This window comes from Erythranthe guttata, chromosome 10 (genome assembly GCF_056151865.1).
Source record: "Erythranthe guttata isolate IM_541 chromosome 10, IM_541, whole genome shotgun sequence".
NCBI classification, from domain to species: domain Eukaryota; kingdom Viridiplantae; phylum Streptophyta; class Magnoliopsida; order Lamiales; family Phrymaceae; genus Erythranthe; species Erythranthe guttata.
The window spans coordinates 17,392,224-17,404,492 of NC_142542.1; the positions used below are offsets into that span (position 1 = coordinate 17,392,224).

Consider the following 12,269-nt stretch of genomic DNA (forward strand, 5'->3'; position numbering starts at 1 on the left):
TTATAAATAATATAATTTAAATTTCTAATTACTTTCCAGTCACAAAAAAAATATAATTTAAATTTTGGCCCCAAAATAGTATTTTTCGTTACTTGCTAATGGGCGTGTGATGGCGGTGACCAAAAGTGTTAAAAAAATGAACTTGGAGGTGAACTTTGTTCATTTTCGAACAACAGAGACAAAAAGTGGAATATAACCAAACTTAAGGGACCAAAAGTGTAATTCTCCCAAACCTTATACCATTAATTTGAAAATATAAAGGGAAGACCAAATTTTTTGAGGAAAAATATTAATTTTATTAGGTATAAGAAGCCAAATCTTGAGGAAGATGAGTTCCTTCCCAAAAGTTCAAACCAACATTAGTAGCAAGCAAGTGTGCCAATTGGTTACCGATACGCTTAACAAAGGAAAAATAGCAAGAAACAAAAGAGCTACCAACTGCTAAGCATTCGTCGTCAACGTAAGCACCAAAAGACGACAGTGAAGTCTCGCCGGCTCGGAGATTATTAATTTTGCAATTAACTCCTTTTATTTTATTAATTTTGCTTTTCCTTCTTGCACATTTATTTGTATTTCTTTCTTGCTTTATATCTTCTGGACTTTGTAGTTGGTTTCAATTTTCCAGTTCCATTACTTGGCACGACAGTCAATCTGTATTCAATTATCCATATAACAATCCCTGTAAATATATTAGCCACAAAAATTGTCAGCCATAGATTAAAATTCAATGGCTTATAATTTGTCCAGCTGGCATTAATATATGTAAATCCTTCCCTCATAATCGTAGTCATGTGAACATGTTGGAATTGTCCTAACAAAAGAAGACGAACAAGAATGTTAAATTACATTTTTGGCCACTATATCATACAAATAATTTACAGTCATCCCATGAGGTAAGGTCAAATTACGAAAAACCCTTCATGTTTGGATAATTACAGTAACCCCTCGACTCTGAATTTTCTTACACGTTCACCTTTGCGGTGTCTAATTCAACCGAATCTTCGAGATTATGTGGAATATTCTCCTATATGTACCCGTTTTTACCCAATTTCAGCTCCACATTTTGAAACAAGATGACCATAAGATGTGTCTCTTAGCTTATAAATATATCTAAAACTGTCTTTCTGCATAAAACGAGTACAAATTAGAGAACAATTTACGGAATCAGGAAAATTCGGTTGAATTTGACATCATAAGAGTTTACGTGTAAGAAGATTCATAGTTGATGGGTGACTGTAATTATCCAAACAAGAAGGATTTTTTCGTAATTTGACCTTATCTCAAGAGTTAACCGTAATTTACCCAATATAAATAAGTTGGAGGTGTTTTTACCAATATCGATATATATAATATAGGGGTGTCGAATGCAATTAACTATTATAGTTCACGGAGAGAGGGAGTTTACCTGCAAGATAAAGATCAAGCACCGGTTCTGCATCCTTGATGAGAGGGAACAACAACGTAACGTTGTCGAATTTAGGTGCGCACTCTTTTTCTCAACTCCATCAATGGAAGAATAGCAATCAAAACCAGAAAATAAGAAAATAATAAGAATAAGATGAGAACTAAACAAACAAATGAAATTCTGTTAACCATGAAATTGTTTGTCATAAATCAAATGAACTTAGTTTGGCTTTGTCTGCCCAGCGCTTATAATTGAAATGCTTGCTTGTTTTTCACGGTATATATTGAATTATTCAATTGAAAAAAACATATTTCCTTTTAGGCTAAATTACACCCACACCCGTGAGGTATGCTAAAAGATTTTTGTAGTACTGGTCATTACAATCACCTCTGAAACATCGTTAGAAACTCTAATGAGATAATGCATTGGATACGTTATTTCGATAAAGTTCTAACGGGCTATTAGTTTTAGAAAGTGGTGGTGACAACATAGAGTTATGGGTGATTTAAAAAATATTGGGGGAGCCATATCACCCCCTAGCTCTATGTTGTCTAGACCACTTACTGAAACTAATACTCTGTTATAATTCTATCGGAATAACGTATCCAATGCATTTATATATCCCTTAGAGTTTCTAACAATGTTTCAGGGATGTGATTGTAATTACCGATATCACATGGACTTTAAAGTTATTTTAGGATACCTCAGAGGTGTAGGTGTAATTTACCCTTCTTTTAAGAGAAAGTTGACTAACTCCCCAAAAAATATCTTTTATAGCTTCCTCAATGAAAGACCTCGTAACTTTCATTGAAAAAAAGCTTATCGAAGTATCTGGAATTTGCTAGGGCATTATGTGGAGCAATATTGTGCCATTGTTGTTGCTGCCGCGACACATATAGCTCTGTTATAAAGATCTCAGGAGAGGTCATCTGACATCTGAAGCGCGGACAGAGAAGTTGTGTGAAGAAACAAGACATTCGAGAGTTGTACAAGAACGACATAGGATTTAAAGAGAGTTTTTAATATTTTAATAAAGTCTTATTGATATACATTGTAAATCTAAACTAGTGGAATCTTGTTTGCAAGTCATTGTGGATGTAGGTCACATTTGTACCGAACTACATTAATTTCTTGTGTTAATTATTCTGTTTTAGTAGTTATAAATCGTGTCTACACAAGAACTAGAGGCATCTCCGAAAATGAACAAGAAAATTAAATGATCTTTTCATCTTTAAATGTCTTAATTCCTCTAACAATTAGTCCAAGTAGTATGAAGACTTTTCTCCTTGTGGGGAGAAATCCAGGATTCAAATTCGAGACAATGTTTAAGGTGGGGCGAGCTTTTTTCGAAATAAAACGGGTAGCTTAAAATTTTGGGGCCAGGTTCCAAGGCATTGCCCCCGATTGTTTTTAGAGGTATTCATTAAAAAAAGCAAAAAAAAAAATGATATATATATATATATATATATATATATATATATATATATATATATATATATATATATATATATATATGCAAAAAGAATTATTAAGAGTATAGACAAAAAAAAAATTGAAAGGGCCCAAAATCTATGTTCTTGAATCTAGCATCTTAAACAAAACTAATGGAAAAAAATAGATGGAGAGAGTGTGGTTGCTTTATTAGTATAGTACAAGGGAGGCAAGACTGAACATTGAACTAAGCTACTTGATTCGAGATCGTCCGTTAAAAGCTCGCCTGAGCTCGGTTTTGTTAGCATAACGAACCAAACTTGAACACATATAATATTTATCCTGTAAAAAACAGCAACAACAACCATTCATAAATTTCAATCAACTTAAACAATTTAGTCTTCCTACAATTATATACAAGATGGCCCCATATATATATATATATATATATATATATATATATATATATATATATATATAGTTGTCCACAAAAAAATCCATGACTTTGAGCAGCAGCAGCAGTAATCTTGATTTATGCCGACTCTCCGATAAGTCGAGCATGTAAAGGAGGAATATTCCCAGCATCTTCTCCGACTTCAGTGACACGTGCACCAGCCTCCGCCGGAGGAATATACGGGGTCCTAAAACTCGAGCAATAATAATGGATAAAATCTCCAATCGCTTCTCTCTAACGAATTAATTAACCAATAGAAAACCAATCCAATCCAATTATATATATACATTGCTCATTTGCTCGTCACGGAAAAATAAACCGCAACGGACTCAATCATATAAATAAACACCTCTTACAGAGATGTCGCGCAGATCACTTAATTCTACACGATGATCGTGTCGAACGGGCTCTATGGTATTATTTGGTATATCCGCGGCATCGTCTTCAACGACGAGTGCATGCGTCGAGTCTCCATTAGAAGGTGGGCCCCACAACGGACAAACATTTGGAGGCCAAAATGCGGCTCGCTTCGAGTAGATCAGAGCAACTGCGATAAGTGTACCTGTAATAATGAAGAGGCCTCCAAATTCATGAAAAGTAAGGCCCGATGCCCCTTGAGAGATTACGGAGGATAATGGATCTTGCGAAGAATATCCCGGCCCGAAACTTTCGAGCTCTAGGCTATTCATATTCGGGCCTTGCGTAACATTCAAGATAGCCTTTGAGAAGTGTGAAACTAACGGAGAGCCAATTGGAAAAGCCTGATAAATATAAGATAATCGCGATTATTTTGAATTAATTCATTCACGTGCGTAAAGATTGGGCGAAGGGAAACATACATATATATACTTACAAAGCCCATGCCGCCTGTCCTGTAAGTGGGTCCGACAATTTTGTACCGGGATTTATAACGGTTGAGAAAGAGTTTCATGTAAGGAATCTCGTCGAATATGGCGTCGATGCCTCCGTTTTTGCTTCCTTTAGACATAGCGTCGTTGAATTCTTCATTTGACTTGTAGGGCCTCAGCTTCGATTCACTAATACGTAGCTGCTCCATCAAAAACTTTTTCATGAACGAACCCGTGTGATAACCGACGTAGTAATCGTCCGAAAAATCGAAATGCAACTGATCGACAGTTAGAATGGCCGATAAGTTGGCAGTGAAGCTCTGCATCAGTATAAATGCCATACAGCCCCAACAAACAAGTATGAAAACCGACCAGTTATTCGATACCCTATTTCCTGCATGTCGAACGACAATCGGAAACGAAAGTTAAAAAAAAAAGAAAAAAAAAACGCAATTTCTTATATAAAAAAGTAAGAAATAGCAAGAAAATTTTACTTTCCGGGAAAACAAGAAATTCAATCGGATAGAAATGATTCATTCCAGGTGTTTCGACGCGTGGCCCAACGGCTAGTTCTTCACTAGTGTCGGCTATTTGGAGTTCCGACGCGTAAAGAGCGAATCTCAGTAAAACGCATGCCCCGATAATGGCCACCCATAGATCCCACGAGAAGGGCGTAATGAAAGTCCACATGCTGAACGGTTTCTTGTTTTTCACAACAAGAACGACTCCCGATTCGGAGTACGGTAACGCAAAATCGACGTATTCTGCTCTTGGAGCCCAAATTGTCATATCCGCCACTACCATGTCATATTCCTACACGAAAGGAGAAAAAAATTCAAACCGAATGAAAGAGATGCTTAAGTAAAACGTAAGTCGAGAAAAAAATGAATCCAAAACCAAATTACCTGAGGTATCTTCTGAAGCATGGAATCGTAACTCCAGTTACTAAATAAGCTATCGTTGTAGATATAATAATCGTAGTCGATAGAGAAAGGCAGCACCTTCAATGCAGCTAAGAAGATACCTATGCAAAATCCAGTTGCGTTTACACGCTTCGTCCCTGGATAATATTCCGCATCAACGAATTCTATGTATCCGGGTTTCCAAGGAATCCCGACTCGGAGATATTCGGTTGTAAGGATCGACCGACCCTTGGGTCGCGTAAAAGAATTTCCAGGCCACAAGACATTTTTGAGTTCTTTTGTCGAAGTCGAGTTTTTCGGTTCACCGTATGCACTCAATTCTCTTACCACTCCTCTTTCTAAAGTCCAAAATCCCACTTTCCTCTCCCCATTTCCGATAACATTGAATATCTCGAATGCCGAAGCCTTTAATTTGCCCTCGACCAGTTCGAAATCTCCGGCCAAGCCTCTGAATTTTGTGTTCGACAGCTCCCTCAGAAGCCTCGGACCTAAAGATGAGATTTCGAAGTCCGTATTTTCCGTCTTGTTTTTTCTCGTTTTCACGTCTGATAAGCTAGAATTTACAGGGTGAATATTTTCCACTGCAATTGCTAATGCAGTTACTGCATCGTAGGCCCATAAACCATGAATATTCAGCTCCGTAATCGGACCTGTAGCCTTATCCAAAAGCATATTCCTTTTCCACCTTTCTTGGAAACTTTTTAGGTTTTCCGAGGCAAATAGGTAAGGTCTTATGCCGAGAACTCCCTCCATCAAATCACGAGCATCGGAATCGACAAAATCAAGAAAGATTGATAAGCTATCAGTGACAACCCACGCGTACCCTTCCTTCATCATCCCTGCTGTATTGGCAATAGCAAATAACCGGGAACCAAGCACGGGCCCCACGTGCACCAAAAACACCCTCGTCGGCTTATTCTTTAACTTATTTAGTTCTTTCAAGATACGACTATCGTCGGCTGATGTGGAGATGGAAATCTTGTACGCTAGTTCGATGCCTACATCATCGAATGCCTTGGCCGCATGAGAGAGAAAAATATGACCGTATTCAGTGTCTTCGTACAATATCACAACTTCAGGCCATTCGAATCTCTTGCAAACGGCTGCAAGAGCCTCTGCTTGAACTGCATCATCCAATGTTGTCCTAACGAAGTAGCGGTTTTCTTCGTATGACAGGGCCGAGCTTCTTGCAGTGAAGGAGACGATCGGTACACGAACGGTTTCTCCAATTGCTGCTGCAAATATTTCTTGTTTTGATCCATGTTGAGGACCTAAGATTAATCCAGAGACTTTTTCATGTTTCACTAACTCCAGAACTGCAAAGACACACACTTGATATAATTTTTACAGTGGCAAAGCATTTCTTGGGCATTCCCCCCTAAGCGGCATTTTCACAAACACCATGCAGGCATCAAACAAATAAAATAATTAATAAATTTTCTGTTATAACGAAAACCATATTTTTGTAATTCACCACCCCTACTCCGTGTTCTCCAAAATTTCAACCAGAGAGACAACTCTCTACTACCTCGTTCACTTTCTCACTCATGGAACTAAGAGAGCGCGTCTCTATTGCTACGAGCAGTGGCTGAGTCCAGGAATTTGTTACAGGATAGGCTTAAATTTTCCGGAGTTCAGGGCCAGCGCACCCGAAATTTTTTTGCGACAAAACCAGAAATTGAAAAAGAAAAAAAAAGAAATGTAAAAAATTTATAGTTTTTTTTTTTTTGCATTAATTTGAATTTTGAATGGACTAACTAATAAAATTTGAGGTTTTTTTTACATTAATTTAAATTTAAGGTAGGCTAATTAATAAAAATTGGGCTTTTCTTGAATTAAATTGAATTTTAAATAAGATAAATAGATATATAAGTATAAAATATAGGGTAAAAAATATAAATTGAGGGGAGCTTGAGTTAGACACGGCCACGGGCCGGTTCGGGCCGGTTCCGGGCCGCTTCAAACCGGTTCACGGTTCACATTTTCCGGAACCGGAACCGGCCCGTAGTATGGGCGGTTCAGCGGGCCGGGTCGGCCCGGAAATTTTGAATTTTTTTTTTTTTTTTGAAATATTTTATGAATAAGTAAATTAAAAGAAGTACTTTTAAATAGAAAAAGGAAAAGGAAAAATTGGGGGGGGGGGGGGATTCAAAAAAAAATAAATAATGGCCGGTTCACTAGCCGTTATTTGCTTTTTTTTTTTTTTTTTTTTTGATTTTTTTTGATTTTTTTTTTTAAATCCGGGTGAACCACCGGGCCGGCCCGGCGGTTCACGGTTCACCATTTCTCAGAACCGGGCCCGTCCCGGGTAGGACGGGCCGGTTCACGGGTCCGGGCCGGTTCACTCGGTCAACGGGCCGGTTTGGGCCGTCAACGGGCCGGTTCGGGCCGGTTCGGGGCCCAAAACCGGCCCGTGGCCGTGTCTAGCTTGAGTCTCCCTTGACCAAGGGTAGACACGGCTATGGGCCGGTTTTCGGCCCGTGACCGGTTCGAACCGGCTCGTTGACGAAGCAGACCGGTCCCGGAACCGTGAACCGGCCCGTGTCCCTCGGGCCGGGTCGGGTTCTTGAAATAGGTGAACCGTGAACCGCCGGACCGGCCCGGCAGTTCACCCGAAATTAAAAAAAAAAAGCTTAAAAAACTTGAACCGGCCGTTATTTGAATTTTTCCCCCCATTTTTTTCCGATAAATACCCTCACACCCCATTTTTTCCTATAAAATTAAGTTCAAGTCATTTTTTTATTTTTTTTTGTTTTTTTCATATTTAAAAGTAATTCTTTTAATTTATTTATCCATCAAATATTTTCAATATATATATATATATATATATATATATATATATATATATATATATATATATATATATATATATATATATATATATATATATATATATATATATATATATATATATATATATATATATATATATATATATATATATATATATATATAAATCTAAATTTTCGGGCCGACTCGGAACCGGCCCGGATAGGTCCGGAACCGGAGTGAACCGGCGGGCCGACCCGGCTCGCCGAACCGTGTGTAGTACGGGCCGGTTCCAATTCCGGAAAAAAATGAACTGTGAACCAGAGTGAACCGGCCCGGAACCGGCCCATAGCCGTGTCTAACCAAAGGATGGACTCGCCCCTCGTAGCCTAAGGGGGGATTGTTCCTAGTTCCCCATGTATGGGTATATATATATATATATATATATATATATATATATATATATATATATATATATATATTTATATTGTTTAATGGCTTAATTCCACTTTGCACTCTTGAAATACATTTTTGACAGTTTGCATCATCAAAACAAATTAATTGCAATTTATACCTTCAAAACACAATAAATCATGCATACTGCACCTAAATGAATTTTTAAAGCTAATAAATGTACTTTAACATTTTTAGTGGTATTTTTTAAGATGACAAATGTCAAATCAATTTTTTTATTCATGAATGATTTTGAAACTATAAAGTGCAAAAATTATAAATACATCTCATCAACATATTTACAAAATTATACTTTTTTATCACAAAAGGATATTTTACGAAAAACAATCGTTCAACTATTTCGTTATCAAGTTATCTGAAAAAATCACATCTTCTTCCAAATATTTTTACCTAATATTTCCACCAGTTACAATAAAAATCCATCAATCGAATAACTTAGTGATAAAGTTTATTTTATTTTATTTTGTAAGAAAAAATAGTTTTTTTTTCAATAATCCAGTGTGATTTTTATTTTTTCGCACTTTGAGCGCTCGGAATTAGGTTAAAGTTTGAAAAAAATAACAATTTAATTTGTTCTTTTTCATCCCGAAAAAGAAAAAACCAATAAAAATGAAATTGCTTTTATTATTCAATTCAAGGTGCATTGTGAATGATTTATTGTGTTTTGATGATGCAAAGTTCTAATATTATTTTTCAAGGATGCAAAGTGCCAAAAGACTCCATTTCGATGACGCAAAGTGGGATTAAGCCATTAATTGTTTAATATTCCACGTCTATGATTCCATCATGATATAAATTTAGTTATAATACTTTAATTAATCGGATGATATTCTAAATTTAATTCACATGTAAGAATTTAAGATAAATAATACTCCATTTGCTGCAATTTTATTGTATTTTCTTGTTACATTTATTTTAATAAATATTTTATTTGTCTTTACAAAAATACACATCCACATAAAAAACAGGAGACTTTAATAAATAAATAAAACCCATTTCACATCCTAAAAATGTAATATTTTCACATTTTGAACACTTAAAAAAAAAAATTAATAGCATTTTTTTATTTTACTCTCGAAATGATATAATTTGTTCACAATTTTTTTTTTAATTGAAAGTCAATGAGGTCATTGTCTTATATATTTTTTTTAATAGAATTTCTCATCAAGAAGCAATGTGCCAAATTCATTCAACCGTTTACTCACTTGAAAACTATATTTTCTCTATCATATACACACAAATAATTCTTATTGGTTTCGATAAAAAGAATCTATCTCAAATAATTTGTCAATCTATTTTGAAGAAAAAATAGTTTTGAATTAATTAAGCTAGTGATAAACATTTGGATACTTCGAAATTCGGTTGAAGGATGGCCGAAAATTGAAATTTTAATATACGATAATGCCACCACTGCTTTTCCGATCCAAAACTCAGTTTGTGGTGTAGTGTGATTTATTTAGTGTGTTTCAAGGATGCAAAATACTATTAATTTTTTCTCAAGTGTACAAAATAGAAAATTATTACATTGAAGAGTGCAAAATGAGATTAAACCCTTAAAATTTTTGTAGTAAAATAAAAGGGAGAAGTGTTGACATTTATAAAACATAAAAATATGACACAAGTGGTGATGTAACTTTGAGAGAGTTGAAATTTCAAATAGTGTAAAATGAGAGATATTTTGTAGTGCATTTGAATTGACAATAGATTATATATCCCATAAATTAGAGGACATCTTAATTACACTTAGTACCCTTAAAATGTAGCATTTTGACATTTTGCACTTCTGAAAAAATTAATAGCTAATAAATCATTCATATCTCACCCCAATTAAAATGTGAAGGCCAATGAATATAATTTCATCTTTTCTTTTTTGCTATTAACTATAATTCCAATAGATCATAAACAAAACACGAAATTATTTGATGGTGTATGTCTCTTATTGGAATTAGTAAAAAGATGGTTGATGATTTATTTTTTGTGGGAAAATAATTTTTTTTAATGTAATTTGATGAAAAAATAGTTGAATGGTGAAAAGATTAAAATTTTAATACTGAGCATCAAGAAAATAAATATTTCGTATGGGTACATTCATAGAAGATATTTCCATCTTTGCAATAGTATTTATTTTCGTGGTTGAAAGAGTCAATCTCCCCATCATTCAACTATTTTTCTCATTAAATTACTTGTAAATTAATAGTTTCTTATATGAAAAAAAAATCCTTAATTTTTTTTTATCACTTAGATTTTATTAAAATATCATTTGGAATGCAATGTAAATGATTTATCACTTTTAGAGGGTGCAAAGTGCTATTATTAACTTTTTCGGGTGTAATGTGTCGGAATTTTATGTTTCAAGGGTGCAAAGTAGAATTAAGCCATTAAAGAACAATACTATAACATTTGTTCCGATAATCAAATAAGCTGAATTTATTTTCACTCTGGATTTTCTAAAAAATATAGCTCTAATTAAATAATAATTACCTGCAAAATTAGCATCAAGAAGAGTGTGTGCATTCTTGGTGTGCAAATTCAACCTCGTAGTATAGTTCGGATGTGCTGCATAAAAATCTGAAACCGCCATTCTCATGCACAAATCCACCATCGAACCCATACTCGAGTTCGTGTCAAGAACTACGCCAACACCGACAACATTCTTGTTCGCGTCAGAGGGACAACAATTATAAATTAAAAATAGGAGAATTATTATAAATTTATGTATTATTACAAAGAAACGGGAGCACTCGATGCGTTTAAGCATGGCTGATAATTTTTTTTGTGATTTGTTTTTTTTAAAGAGTGTTCTTCTAATTTGTTTCTTGTCTTAAACAACTTGTGATTTTATAGACAGAGAATTGCCTGTTCAATTTATATGTTTGATAGCAACATAAGCATGTTATATAATTTAATTAATTAATAGAGATAAGATTAATGTACTATTCAAAAATTCAACAAAGCAGAATAATCAATAAAGTTGGACAATTTCTGGGAAGAGTTGCAAGCCGTTAACTGAACGATACGACGAGACGGAGAATGAGAATTTCGTCGTTTCATTTTTCGTATATGGAATTAATCCATTGCTAACGAACGAGATATTGACATAAATGATATTATTATAAATAAACTAATTGTATAAAGTAAAATAAATATAGTTCGAATTTCCTGTCAATCATACGACGACGATTATAATTATATATTATACTTATAATTTGTTCCAGATTGATTGGGGGCGTGCCTATTTAGTCACGATGTTAACTTAATTATTTATGCCAAAATTTGAATGACCTATTTTTTTTTTTTTTTTTTCACAAAATTTGAATGACCTATTGGTCTACGTTAAGTTGTCATATTTCAGTTTTATATTCAAACTACGCAGTCTCAGTCAGCGCAAGGCCTCTTTCGCAGCAAAAGTATATTTATATATATATATATATATATATATATATATATATATATATATAAATTATGGGTAATGGCAAATAGGCTCATGATAAGAGCACTTAATTAAAAGAGGGACATCCAACTTTTTCGTCTTTCAAATAAATCTAACCTATTCAAACTTATTTGCAAATAAGGAAAATCCTTTTATATATACCAAAATTACCTCCAATTCATTGAAACACAATTTAACTCAAATTTCATGATTTACACCCCAATTTAGCCCAATTTCATCAATTAACCAATTTAAACCCTAATTCCAATTTTGACCCGCCACCACCGGAGACCGCCGGTCGCCGCCGTTGACCGGCGTTGATTTTTTTTTTTTTTTTTTTTTTTTAAATCCTGAAATTTTTTTCCGGCCGGTCAACTGCCGTTGACTGCCGGGTCTCCGGCGTTGACTTTTTTTTTTTTTATAATTTTGTTTTTTCTTAAATTTTTTTTTTAATTAATATTACTGTCTTGGCTGCTAAATTACTGTCTCCGGCAGTTATTTAACTGTCGGAGACAGTAATTTAACAATTAATTGA

The 12,269-nt window shown here is 34.6% G+C and overlaps 1 protein-coding gene across 1 annotated transcript; it reads right to left on the minus strand.

Moving 5' to 3' along the window:
• Positions 1-3,472: 3,472 nt before the first annotated feature.
• Positions 3,473-11,093, minus strand: LOC105952278 (glutamate receptor 2.5-like). The gene is made up of 5 exons (XM_088824481.1): positions 10,786-11,093; positions 5,044-6,377; positions 4,633-4,951; positions 4,144-4,532; positions 3,473-4,051 (listed from the first exon to the last, which is right to left on the minus strand). The coding sequence occupies exons 1-5, from the start codon at positions 11,060-11,062 to the stop codon at positions 3,620-3,622; spliced, it is 2,751 nt and encodes a 916-aa protein (XP_088680607.1). The 5' UTR covers positions 11,063-11,093; the 3' UTR covers positions 3,473-3,619.
• Positions 11,094-12,269: the final 1,176 nt, after the last annotated feature.